General features: G+C 38.1%; 2 protein-coding genes across 2 annotated transcripts; both read left to right on the top strand.

Moving 5' to 3' along the window:
• The first annotated feature begins 7,719 nt into the window (after positions 1–7,719).
• LOC111809910 (uncharacterized) lies at positions 7,720–9,487 on the top strand. The gene is made up of 7 exons (XM_023696382.2): positions 7,720–8,028; positions 8,096–8,146; positions 8,215–8,373; positions 8,436–8,544; positions 8,657–8,698; positions 8,766–8,822; positions 8,893–9,487. The coding sequence occupies exons 1-7, from the start codon at positions 7,892–7,894 to the stop codon at positions 9,400–9,402; spliced, it is 1,065 nt and encodes a 354-aa protein (XP_023552150.1). The 5' UTR covers positions 7,720–7,891; the 3' UTR covers positions 9,403–9,487.
• Positions 9,488–12,195: 2,708 nt separating this feature from the next.
• Positions 12,196–12,644, top strand: LOC111777610 (transcription factor PAR1-like). Its single transcript, XM_023657284.2, has one exon. The coding sequence runs from the start codon at positions 12,259–12,261 to the stop codon at positions 12,520–12,522; it is 264 nt and encodes an 87-aa protein (XP_023513052.2). The 5' UTR covers positions 12,196–12,258; the 3' UTR covers positions 12,523–12,644.
• Positions 12,645–14,107: the final 1,463 nt, after the last annotated feature.

Here is a 14,107-nt window from a genome sequence, read left to right as displayed (position 1 = left end):
TTTCATTTGACGCGTTTTACTTATGAAAACAAAAATAATATTAAAACGTTAATATAATTAAATATAATGGGAATATATTATATAGTTTTGGAAGGACTTGAAATGATAAAAGGTCGGTGGCTTTTGTGTGCAGAGAAATATGAAATTATTTGAAGCAATATTATTATCTAAAATAAGCAAAGGGCCTTCATAAGTGCATTATTAGCCCTTTCAAATGCTGGAAGGCTAAGTGATATGTGCAGCCACAGATACTCCAATGCTTATACCATAATTCTACAACATAACCTACGTACCCTAAGTCTATCTCAACCATATCATGTTCATTTTATCCAATCAAATGCTTTTTGCTATAAAGTTTTAGAAACTATAATTTTAGTTTTTGATATCCGATTGGTTATGGAGGAAAATGAAACATTTCTTATAAACGAGTGGAAACTTCATCCTAGTGTCTACTGGAGGCTGACGACGATACATAATGAATTAAAGTAGATAATATCTATTAGCCGTGGACTTGGATGTTACAAATCGTATCGGGAGTCAGACACCAAACATTGTACCAACAAAGACAATAGCTACGTTGGAAAAGAAAAACTTTGGCCCTAGTGTGAAAATACCATTAAAACTTTGGAGGGCGGCATTGAGATTATTATTATTTAGTGGAAGAGACGAGTTCGAAGGGCGGCATCAGAAGTTGACCCTAACTGGGTGTCGGCCCCGCCATGGCCTGGCCGTGCACTTTGGCGTCATCAAATGCCCAGCCCCGAACACACACCCATTTCTTTCTTAGGGTTATCCACATTTCTCTAAACTATAATGTAAACCAAACTATATTATAATGTGGATTTACCCAACTTTTATTTCAAACTATACTTTATAATTATTATGTCAATGCTATATTAGTATTTTATCATTTTGAAATGTCTGTCTATTTTAATTTTTTTTTCTATGTTTCTCCAATCAGATCATTTTAAAATAACACTCATTTTCAGGAGCATCATGATTTCAATCTATTGAGGATTATTGGGAGTGAGTCCTGGCTTATAGTGTACTTTGTTCGAGCGGAAGATTGTTGAGGATTATTGAGAGTGAGTCTCACATTGGTTAATTTAGTGGAAGATCATGAGTTTATAAGTGAGGAATACTATCTCCTTTGGTATGAGACATTTTGGGGAAATCCAAAGTAAAGCAACGAGAGCTTATGCTCAAAGTGGACAATATCATACCATTGTGGAGAGTCGTGATTCCTAACACAGTCAGGTTTAGAAGCTGTGGTTGTTTTTTCTTTTTATACGTAGAGAATAATATCGGTCTTGTTGGGGCAGACATGAGTAGCTAGCCCAGATCCTCCGAATGTTGTGTTGTTTATAAATCTGGGCCAATCATCCCTTTATCCAATAACATGATCAACCACTTGAGACTATATGTTTCTAATCTCAAATTCTCTGTCAATTAAGACCCTATTAATCAGGTAACAAATTTGTTATGTTTTTTTGTTTCTTAAAAAACATATATGTTTCTTAAAACATCCGAATTTCACATGTTTCTAAAACATGTATTTAATATAAATTTTAATATAGACTTTTCAAAATATTAAGAAAATTGTGTTAGAGTCTCAGTTGAATATAAGTAAGAGACATCATCTCCATGAGTTTTCCAAAAATAAAGTCACGAGCTTATTGTAAGATCTAACGTCGACAGGGGAGGAGAATGAAACATTTTTTATAAAGATGTGAAAAACTCTCCCTAGCAGTCACATTTTAAAAACCTCGGGAGAAAGCTCGAAAAGAGAAACCCAAAAAGGACAATATTGTTGAGGATTGTTGGGAGTGAGTCCTACATTGGTTAATTTAGGGAATAATAGTTGTTTATAAATAAAGGAATAGATCTCCATTGATATGAGGCCTTTTGGGAAGCCCAAAGCAAAGCCATGAGAGCTTATGCTCAAAATGGACAATATCATACTATTGTAGAGAGTCGTGATTTCTAACATGGTATCAGAGTCATGCTCTAAACTTAGCCATGACAATAGAATCCTCAAATATCGAACAACTCAAAGTGGGTCGATAAGTGGTATAAATTTCATGCTCTTATCTTAACTTAGACGGGTTAATCGAGTTCTTAAGTGTCGAACAAATAAGTTAAGATGTTGGGATATACACTGGAGCAAGTGTAATAGTTAGGTTTAATAATTTGTAGTGCAAATAAAGTAGGAATTTTGAAGGTGGGGGGTAAAGGGGGGTCTCCCTTCAAAACCCTTATGGTTTTTGTGTTAATCATTAATGTTTACTGTTTGATGTGGTGGGCTCTCCAAGTGATAGTGGCCTAACACTGGATTCCAATTTGTAATGTTTCTCCTGTGGACAACACACCAAAAAACATTCAGTATAATTCACATCCCCTCCAATTCATTGGGTCCAACCCCTCTCCTACAACACAGAATAAAGCTCGTCTTCGTAATTAGAGGTGTAAATGGGTCGATTCAGATCGGTTTTGGTTCGAGTTCGAGTTCGAGTTCGAGTTCGAAACAGTGGTGTTGTGATTGTGAATGAATATATATGGTTTGCATTAAAGAGAGTGGAGGGATGAATTTATTGAAGAGTGGAAGATGAGAGATAAAACGTACCTATCTTTGTGGGGTGGTGTCCCACGAAACACAGTGAAGTTGTCCTGAAGCTACAGAGAGAGCTGGCTGAAGATGCCAATTCCATCTCCGTATGCCTTAGCTTATAATTATAATAATGGAGTCACTATCACACCACTGTTCACTAAAGCTCCCAACATCATCAAATAAATCCCTTCCCACTTCTCCCCCCAACAACTCTCTCCACATTCATATCATCAAATTAAAACACCTACTCCTCTCCATTTCCTATCTTTATAAACCACATTGGGATTGGGTTGTTTATCGAGTCATTCGTATTCTTTAACTCTGATGTTCGAGTAAATGAGAGATGTGTAATGAACTATGATCGCATCTGTATCAATGGGTCTTGAGAATATCCTAGTATTTTGTGCTTGGAAATCATGCGAGTAAGAATAGGGTTGCTTGTTGATTCATTGAAAACTTGCTTCTTTTAGGGTTCTTTTAGGGTTTGTGTGAGATCACACATTGATTAGAGAGTGTAACGAAACATTTCTTATAAGGGTGTGGAAACCTCTCTCTAATAGATGCATTTTAAAACCGTGAGGCTAACGACAATACGTAACGAGCCCAAACAGACAATATCTTCTAACGATGGCCTCAAGTTGTTACAAATGGTACTAGAGCTAGACACTGAGCGATGTGCGAGCGAGGACACTGGGTTCCAAGGAGGTGGATTGTAAGATTTCTTATAAGGGTGTGGAAACCTCTCCCTAATACATAACGAGCCAAAACAAACAATATCTTCTAATAGTGGCCTCGAACTGTTACAAATGATATTAGAGTCAGACACTGGGTAACGTACCAGTGGGGACACTGGGACCCAAGGGGGTGGATTGTAAAATCTCATATCGACTGGGGGAGGGAAATAAAGCATTCCTTATAAGGGTGTAGAAACCTCTCCCTAATAAACACATTTTAAAACCGTGAGACTAACGACAATACATAACGAGCCAAACAGACAATATCTTTTAGCGGTGGCCTCGAGCTGTTACAAATGGTATTAGAGCCAGACATCGAGTAACGTACCAGTGAGAACACTGGGACCCAAGGGGATGGATTGTAAGATCTCATATCGATTGAAGAGGGAAACAAAGCATTCCTTATAAGGGTGTAGAAACCTTTCCATAATAAACGCATTTTAAAACCGTGAGGCTAACGACAATACATAATGAGCCAAAACAGATAATATCTTTTAGCGGTGGCCTCGAGCTGTTACAAATGGTATTAGAGCCAGACACCGAGTAACGTACTAGTGAGGACACTAGGACCCGAAGGGGTGGATTGTAAGATCTCATATCGATTGAAAAGGGAACAAAGCATTCCTTATAAGGGTGTAGAAACCTCACGTACCAGTGACCTCAGGTGGTCAATTAGGTCAAGTGAAGAAGCCATGAAGTTCATAAGTTGAAGAACAATAAGTAGGGTTTATGCATACACACACACACACAAATCTTCTCAACCCACCAAACTCCCTTTCCCTTACTTTGTTTGTATGTTTTATTGATTAGGGTTACGGAGTAAGTGAGAGGTTGTGTTGAACTCAAAAAGAGATGGCAGATCCTTTTTTAGGCATTTGATTTTTCTTACACATTCAAAACCTCCAATCCATCGCCATCACCTTTTCTTTCCATAAGGACTTCAATTGTTTCCTTTCTTTTAATATCTCTCTTTTCAAAGCCTGATAGCTTTGCATGGTAACAGTGATAGCAACCTCCAGCCTCCAACCCCTTCCCACTTTTTACCCTTTAATACCTTTCACAACCTTAGTCAATACCCGGTTGCTGCCATGCCTTCAAACAACTAAATTATTGAACTCTTCTTCATTAACCCACTTGGGGTTAATATTCATACTCATACTAACACTGTAAAAACAGGAAAAGATAAAAACTTCAACTTTGGGTTGTTTTTAACTGAGAGGAACAAAAGGTTATCTGCAGAGTCAACAAAATATATCAACTTCTCTCAATACCCACAACTGCAACCTGCAACAACAAAAAATTACCAGCTCTGTAAAAAAAATTCTGCTGCTTTGCCAGCTTGTGTTGCTAAAAAAGACATCTTTTTTACCCTAAACTCGTAAAACCAAAATTACCCCACAATTATATACATAGCGTATCCTTCACTCAGCCCATCGTCTTTACACCAAATAATTTTGAAATAAATAAATGGGAGATGGGGACAGTGGTATGGGAAGGGAGCTGTTTTCTTTTTTCTTTTTTTTTTTTTCTTTTTTTTTTTTTTTTTTTTTTTTTGCAGTGCTTTAATGGAAGAGATAAGGATGGATGGATGGAGGAGTTGATATTCAAAGTTTGATGATCAGTTTCTCAGTTGTATTATATCTTTGACCCAAATGGTCTGTGATTTTTTCTGTCGTGTTTTTTTTTTTTTTTTTTTTTCTTCCCCCATACCTAAGACTTCTCCGTTTCCATTCCACCCTTTCAGTTTATGTCTGTGTTTTTGTTCCAACCATGTTCCCTATGTTACGAAAAACAGCTAGAAACTAATGTTTTTTTGTCCTTCTACCCTTCCTAATATGTTAGAATAGATTATTGAATCTACGATCTTAAGCTAATGTATTGACGTTTTTTTATAAAACTTGTGGAAACCTCTCTCTAATAAACGCGTTTTAAAACTGTGAGACTAATGACAATATGTAACGGATCAAAACAGACAACATCTGCTAGTGGTGGGCGGTATCAAATACAAACATTGGGCGGTGTGCCAGCGAGGATTGTGAGATCCAACACCGGTTGGAGATGGAAACAAAACATTACTTGTAAGAGTGTAGAATCCTCTCCCTAACAGATGCGTTTTAAAACTGTGAGGTTAATGATGATAAGTAATAGGCTAAAGTAGACAATATCTGCTAGCGGTGGGCTTGGGTTGTTATAAATGGTATCAGAGCCAGATACCGACAGTGTGCCAACGAGGATGCTAGACCTCTTAAGAGTGTAGAAACCTTTCCCTAATAGACGTGTTTTAAACTGTGAGACTAATGACGATACGTAATGAATCAAAGCAAACGGTGGCCTTGAGTTGTTATAAATTGTATCAAAGACAAACATCGGGCGGTGTGCCAATGAGTATGCTAGGCTCCCTAAGGGTGGATTGTGAGATCTCACACGTGTTAGAAATGGAAATGAAACATTACTGGTAAGGGTGTATAAATCTCTCCTTAACAGACGCGTTTTAAAACAGTGAGATTAATGACAATAAGTAATAGGCTAAAACGAATAATATCTGATAGTGGTGGGCTTGGGCTGTTACAAATAGTATCAGAGCTAGACATCGAGTTGTGTGCCAGCGAGAACGCTAGACTTCTTAAGGGTGTAGAAATCTCTTCCTAACAGACGCGTTTTAAAATCGTGAGGTTAATGACGATACGTAATAAGCTAAAACAAACAATATCCGATAGTGGTGGGTTTGGGCGGTTACAAATAGTATCAGAGCTAGACATTGAGCTGCGTGCCAGTAAGGACACTAAGCCCCCTATAGGTGGATTGTGAGATCTATGGTTGAAGAATGGAACGAAACATTATTTATAAGATATAGAAACCTCTCCCTAATAGACGGGTTTTGAAATTATGAAGTTGACGATAATACGTAACGGGCCAAGACCGACGTGGGTTGATAATCATCTTCTACATATCTCGACAATAATTGAATATTATTTTTTTTTTTTGTTTCTGCCAAGAATTTAATACCAATAGAGATATGGGGTAGTTAAATTGGTGTAAGTGTAATTAAAGCAAAATTGTAGGTTAAAATGCCAAAAAGTTGGTCAAAGGAGCATAACAGAGACTGCCATTAAACTTTCTTTGGACCTTTGGTGTCAGACTGTGAGTGCAATCATGGAAAGCTCCCTTTTTTCTTTACAAGGATAAGCTGGGAGAGGGAGTGACATCTTAAGATTAACTTGTTTAATTAATCACCTTTCTTCTATACTAATCCATCTCATCAAACAAACCGAACAAAGCTACAAGAAAGACGAGATTACACTCACAACTTGAACAAAAAGAAAGATTCTCTATGATATTACTCGAATAATGATAATCGGAGTGAAAAGTCTTAAAGAGAAAGCTTCAACAACGATATGAGTTACTACTAGAAATCACGATTCTCCCTAATAATATGATATTGTCCGCTTTGAGCATAAGCTTTTGTGGTTTTGTTTTGGGCTTCCCAGAAAAACTCATACCAAAGGATCATTTATCCACCTAAGGAAAAGCACTTGTCATTCGTTGGTTATTAGGGGCATCCCGAAAACGTCCGGGTCGAACTATGGCTTTCAAATTAAGTTCCGAATTAGTGGACACTGCCAAAGGGAGTGGCGATGCCATATGTTAAAAGGAAGAGACTCATAGAATGACAGAGGCAAATAGAGCTTTTACACATTTTCGTTAATCCATGAACAAGATCTATATAGACACATAGGCCCATGGATCCATACATCTCGATCGGAAAAGAATCAATAGAAAAAGAAAGAATCGGAATTCATCGATATATTTCTCGAAACAAACGAAAAGGCTAATGTCGGACTCACTCCCAACAATCCTACTAATAAACCCATGATCATTTTCTAAATTAGCCCGTGTGTGACTCACTCCCAACAATCGTCAACAGTTACTATTTAGTCAATACCTAACAAGCTTACCAAAACCTTAAACAAGCTCTTTCTCATTTTTGTCTTTCTTTTTCGTGACAACCTAACCTAAATGTCATATTGTTCATAGCTTTCACGATCAGCAATGAAGTGTTGGAACGTGTGGAACTACATATTAGATTACTCGAGTGTGACACAAAGCCACAAACATCGAGTTAGCTCCTATGCTACTAGCTATGTCTGCTTCTATTAACCGATAAGAACAAACGATAAGAGTAATTTAATCCCGAAAAACATGATGAGAAACAATGAAGAATAAATAAGATAAACAGTACAAGTCTAGGTGACAATGATATGGTTGCAGCCCACCCAGTTTGAACTCACACATCTGATCCCCCACAATTCTAAGTACCCTTCTCCTAGATTATCATTAAACCTTTTGAAAAAACAAAACAACCAAACCAACAACAATAATATCAAATTTGAGAACCACTGATAGATATTCTGAGCAAAACCCTTTAGTGGGGAACCAATACTGACCCAATCCAGACCCCGTAGGACCCTTTTATTACCCTCAAAAACCCTTCCTTTATATTCTTTACCCTCTCTTTCAACCTCCCATTTTGTGGTAATCTTCATTTATAATGGAACAGAGCCTTAGCTTGTTAGCCACTACTCATCTTCTTCAACACACTCTTAGAAGCCTATGTGTTCATCATAGCTCGCAATGGGTCTATGCAGTGTTTTGGCGGATCCTCCCTCGCAATTACCCACCTCCAAAGTACTCTTTTTTCTCTAATTTTTTACATTTTTTTTTTTCCCACTTTTAATTTGTTCTTCTTTTACAGATGGGAAAATCAAGGAGCTTTTGATCGGTCAAGAGGAAATTGGAGAAATTGGTATGTTCTATCATTTGGGTTCTTTATGGATTATGCAATTTACCTCAAATTATGATGTTTCTGCGTAGGATTTTGGTGTGGGAAGATGGTTTCTGTAATTTTGCTGCGTCGGAGGCTGCCGGAGACTTTCCGGCGCCGTCGGTGGTGTATGGTGTACAACCATGTCGGGGTTTACAACCGGAGCTGTTCTTCAAGATGTCACACGAGATCTACAATTATGGAGAAGGGTAATTAGTTTCTTTAAACAATAATTTTAAAAATCCAAACTTTAATTAATTTGGTGTTGCAGATTGATCGGAAAAGTGGCGGCGGATCGAAGCCATAAATGGATTCATAATGAACCCAATGATAATCAAGACATTAAATTCTTACCCACATGGCAAAACTCCGCCGACTCCGTAAGTAATTATTACATAATTCATAATCCATGCACAAAATTGAAACCCACTTAAAAATTTCTAATTTTTATTGGTTTTTTTTTTTTTTTTTTTTTTTTTTTTTTTTCTTCAGCATCCTCGTACCTGGGAAGCTCAGTTTCAGTCAGGCATAAAGGTAGATCATTATTTAAATAAATAATATTGAGTTATGCTTAAATTAATACGATAATGTTTTTACTCAGACTATTGCTTTGATTGCGGTGAAGGAAGGTGTTGTCCAGTTAGGAGCGGTTCAAAAGGTATCACCTTGTTTGTTACATTTGTAAATGTTAGAGATTAAAATATATAAACGTTTAATTTGTGTTATAGGTGACGGAAGACTTGAGTTTCATAGTACAATTACGAAAGAAATTATGCTACATCGAAAGCATTCCGGGGGTTCTATTGCCTCATCCTCTATGTTCATCGATTCCTTCGTTTCCCGACGTTGGGGCATCCACCGCAACGGCGTACGAGAGCCCGGAGATGGGGTGGTTCCAAGGGAGCGGGTTGGGAGGTCCCGTTGAGAATTTAATGTACAATAATTTCAACCAGCAGCTAAGAATAACGCCATCTATGAGTAGTTTGGAAGCGCTGCTGGCAAAGCTACCGTCAGTGGTGGCGCCGGCAGGAGAAGAGGTGGTGGTACGTCCCCATCAGCATCAGTCGGAGAGCTCGGCGCAGAGAACTTTGGAGCTTTTGGCAATGGAAAAGGTTGCGAAAGTAGAGAATCATGACGACGACGACGACAACGACGACGATCAGGTGGTTTATTCACAACTCCTCCGTCGTTATCATGATTGTGATATAACTACTACCTCCCATAATCATGGAGTTTAGTTCTTTTTCTTTTTGCTTCTTTTAATGTGACACTGCCTTTATCATCATATCAGGATATTAATTAATCTTAGTTTTCTTTTTTTTTTCTCCGTTCTACCTATTATTTTTCTCGCTGGTTTAGCTACAACTAGTATCGATGTTGTTCTCTTGAGGAATTAGCGCTCTTTTCTCCTTCTTCTACTCGATTTCTTTGCTTAGCCATATTCTAATTATCTTCAAATTTTCGTGGGTTCTAGCATAATTTAATAGATAGAATACTAATTTTAAAAGTGGACGGTTTGTCTTCTTATTTTGCTATTGTTAAACGCATTTTCATGTGTTCGGCTATTTAGTAGTTATGGCAATACTTGAAATATCGTAATTTAAAAAGAAATTAGATCGGGTAGATGAAGTAGCAACCTAAGCGATAGTGTCTTTCCAAAAACCTTGAATTTGTATCCATTTGTTTTATGATCGGCATTTTATGTTGCAATCAATTTCTCAATGTTAAAAACTTAAAAAATAAACATTTAGAAAACATATGACATTTCGGATAAATTAATAAAACATGTCATACTTCATTTAAGACATTTGCAGGTGAGTGAGTTTTGGGGCTTTGGCAATTTGTCACCAAGGAGCCCAATAATGATTAGCTCGAAACTCGGCTTTCAAATGGGTTATTATCGGGCTGGCTAACCCAATACCTAAAGAATGTGCATACTTCTTGCTTCTTAAAAGTGAAAACCGTCCCCACACACCAATACGAGTCATCCAGCATATTTGACAGGAGGTCACCTAATATGAAATTACTTAAGGCAAAGCATTCTTAACCATAGAGGTCCTATGATTGAGTTACCTTATTGGTATACGTATGAACTTTCATTTCATTTTAAGTCTTTCTTAGTTATCCTATCTTTAGAATCACTTTGATTCCGATATGATCTCAGTTCATTTATTGTAACAGCCCAAGTATACCACTAGCAAATATTGTCATGTTTGTGCTTTCACTTTCGGGCACCCCTCAAGGTTTTTAAAACGCGTCTGCTAGGGGGAGGTTTCCACACCCTTATAAAGAATGTTTTATTCCCCTTTTCAACCAATGTGGGATCTCACAATCCACCCCCTTTAGGGCCCAACGTCTTCACTGGCATACCGCACGATTTTGGTCCCTTCAGGGTTATTGAGCAGTTCCACAATACCTACACTCATACATACATATCCTATTAAATGAGGGGAACGAAACATTATTTATAAGGGTGTGGAAACCTCTCCCTAACATACTCGTTTTAAAAACTTTAATAGAAAACTCGAAATAACAAGTACACAAACCTAAACATAGTTCCATTAAACGCGTGAAAAACAGTGCGTGAGGGAAGAAAATGGATGGGCTAAGTGAATGGCCTATGCGAGGTTGGGAGTGAAGCATAGGGAACAGCCGCAGCCCACCAGCCATTGCATAACCTCAAGTTCAGGGCTTGGAACCACGACTAATTTCAGTGCTCATGTGCAACCATGTGCCTTCGGCTCCCACCACATTAAGGACCTCAAACCTCCATCTACTCAACTCCAACCAACCACACATCATTTCAACACACAAGGGATTTGAAGATTAATCCCAAAAATGTCATTTTCCAAAGCTTCCCCTTTTTTGTTTTTATATAATCATGAAATTCAATCCACCACCTGAATAATAAATAGCTCTAATTTCATAGGCTGAAAAAAAAAACCATCTTAAATAACTTTACTTTTTGTCGGAATAAAGAATTTATTAATTGAATCTGACATTTTAATGACATAAATGAATTGATTTGAAATATATAATATAAATAAAAATTGGATAACACATCTGGCAGTCCACTTGTAGAATCGTGACATATATTGACTATAGGATAATGAATGCTTTTAAAGTTATTCATAATTTAAATATAAATCATGAATGTTTGATAGCCAAATTAGGAAATGGGAACATGATTAAATTATAATTAAAATGTAATTAATTAATTAATAATTATTATTGTGAGATCCGAGAGAAAACCCCTCTTTAATAGACGGTGTCAAGCACTGATCGGTCTAATATGATGAGGCTGACGACGATATGTAACAGACTAAAGAGGATCATATTTGCTAGTGGTGAGATCGGATCGGGGTTGGAAAGTGGTGGGGGTGGGCCATGGCCCAACGATTTGATCCAAGAAAACTGGCTGGAAGATAACATTTTGGTTCCGGCCCAGACATGTGCGCCCAACTTCCTTCACAGCTAGCTAACCCCTGAAGATGGGGCCTACCTCTAAATTTAGCTGGATCGATAATAATAATATTATTATAAATAAAGAAAATGAATAAGATGTGGAATTTGGACCGTTGGATGTAGGCGATCGTATCAGGACACGTGTGGTAAAGAGGTGATTCGGGGACTACGAGGACAGAAAGGTAAGTGAAAGAAAGAGTAGTGGGTGGCGTTGGCGTGGGCACCCAAACCTAGCTGTCAGACACGTGTGTGGGTCGTTCAAATCCAACCATCCTGGGCCCCACACCATACTTACATAACGACAAAACAACTTAATCTCTTTCTTTTTCCAATTGAATTTCATTTTTTATTATAAAGATTTAAATCTCTTCGAGTACTTTATTTTCAGATAATAAGTCGAAAATTAGCTTTTTTTTCTTTTTCTAATATTAATTATTAATAAGTTTTAAGAAAATAATATTTAATAAATAAACAAGTTTCATTAAGGAATTTATATTTGATGTAATATAATATATATATATTAATGTGTCACATGCTTTCATTATATATATATAGTGAAGGGATGAGGGACACATCAACAAACTCTCTCTTCCAATTCCAAAAATTCCCGATTCGTTTTATTCTTGGAAATGGAATATTACAATTGTGATGAGACCAGAGGGATTGCGAAGGTGAAGTGGCAGAGGAGAGGGAGGCGCGGCGGACGGCAAGGCGGCGGCGGCGGCAGCTCCGTCCACATGAAGTTGAGAAAGCTGCAGCGGCTCATCCCCGGAGGACGGAGGCTGAAACCGGACCGGCTATTCTTAGAAACGGCGGATTATATTATGCAATTGAGGTCTCAAGTTCATGTTTTGCAAGCGCTTTCCAAGATCTATGACCCCCAACTTTCTTGATATCGATCTCTCTCAGAATTAATTCGCTTTTTGGCCCCATACATATCATATATTGGATTATTAGAAATTACGGTCGTTCACTTTGAGTATTAATTATAAATTCATGATTATTTTTTAAATTAGTCGATGTGAGACTTTACTCATCGAACAGAGATGATGAGATGATATATGTATGTAATAATTATGTGTAGATATCACATGACAAAATATCTACTGCCATTGTCTTCTCGAGTAGCTTATTAAGATTAATTCAAGGCTTCTTATTGTCTTGCTTTTTTTCTTTTTGAACGTTGAACTGAGTGAATATGATGAATACAATCCAATTTTAAACCACGTCGGTGGATATTACCCAAAGCCCAAACAGGTGATTAAACACCGACCCATGTTGACACCTGGGGGTGGGGCCTGAAGCGAAGTATTTGGGCCTGAAGCCGACATCAACAGCTTCTATAATCAATCGGATTCTGTTTCCCGAATCACCCATTTCCCCCCACGAATGCTATGGCCTTGTGCCACCGCCGTCGCTTACGATACCCTCGATGAGGTTGGTGTTAGATTGAATGGCACGATGACCTATATGGGTCACGACCTCATGTATTTATAGATGCGTATAATGAAGATTACATTCCAAATCTATGATTTGGTAACAAACCATAAAATCATAGATTTGGTAACAAACCCTTCAAATCATAAACTAGTAAATCTTAGACTATTTTAGTATATACAGTTATGATCTATTTTAGGTTTAACACCCCCCCTCAATCTGGACGATGTACTACTAAGTTCAGATTGCGCCTAAAATAGCTAAAAGAAGGAGCTGGCAGTGGCTTTGTCATGATATCGGCGAGCTGATCCTTGGAAGATATGAGTCGAACATCAAGCTGACGAGTCGATACTCGTTCACGAACGAAGTGATAATCAACCTCAACATGCTTCGTCCGTCGATGAAAGATTGGATTGGCGGATAGGTAGGTGGCACCAATGTTGTCACACCATAGGCTAGGCGCTCGCGCTTGCGAGATCCCGAGCTCACGCAAGAGAACTTGGATCCAAATTAATTCGGCAGTGGCATCAGCAACCGCCTTATATTCGGCTTCCGTACTAGAACGAGAAACTGTCGATTGTTTCCTCGAACTCCAAGAGATAAGATTGCCACCAAAGAAGATCACATAGCCTCCAGTGCTTCGACGATCATCAGGATTCCCAGCCCAATCAGCATCTGAAAAGGCACTCAACAAATCAGTGCTGGACTTTGTAAGACACAAACCCATATCAATAGTGTCATGTAGATAACGGAGAATTCGTTTGACTGCCGCCCAATGTATAGAAGTCGGAGAGGACATGAACTGACACACTCTGTTGACACAGAAGGATATATCAGGACGTGTCAGAGACAAATATTGGAGAGCACCAACGACACTTCGATAGCGAGTAGTATCCTCAGGTGAGAGCTTTTCACCACCATTCAATAACAACTTCTCACTGGGAAGCATAGGTGTGGGCACACCTTTGGAGGTGAGCATATTGGTTCTGGCTAATAAATCTCGAATGTATTTATGTTGTGTCAGAATAAGTCCACTAGAAG

The sequence above is a fragment of the Cucurbita pepo genome, chromosome 1 (genome assembly GCF_057944985.1).
Source record: "Cucurbita pepo subsp. pepo isolate OVF chromosome 1, ASM5794498v1, whole genome shotgun sequence".
Taxonomy (NCBI): Eukaryota; Viridiplantae; Streptophyta; class Magnoliopsida; order Cucurbitales; family Cucurbitaceae; genus Cucurbita; species Cucurbita pepo.
The sequence above is the reverse complement of the archived record's forward strand: the minus strand, read 5'-3'. Positions and strand labels throughout refer to the sequence as shown.

Excerpts from the sequence above, each read along its gene's own strand:
- LOC111809910 (XM_023696382.2), top strand. The coding sequence starts at position 7,892 with ATGGAACAGAGCCTTAGCTTGTTAGCCACTACTCATCTTCTTCAACAC. Across the intron at positions 8,374-8,435 it reads ATCTACAATTATGGAGAAGG|ATTGATCGGAAAAGTGGCGG; the intron begins GTAATTAGTTTC and ends TTGGTGTTGCAG. Across the intron at positions 8,823-8,892 it reads AGTTAGGAGCGGTTCAAAAG|GTGACGGAAGACTTGAGTTT; the intron begins GTATCACCTTGT and ends TTTGTGTTATAG.
- LOC111777610 (XM_023657284.2), top strand. The coding sequence starts at position 12,259 with ATGGAATATTACAATTGTGATGAGACCAGAGGGATTGCGAAGGTGAAG.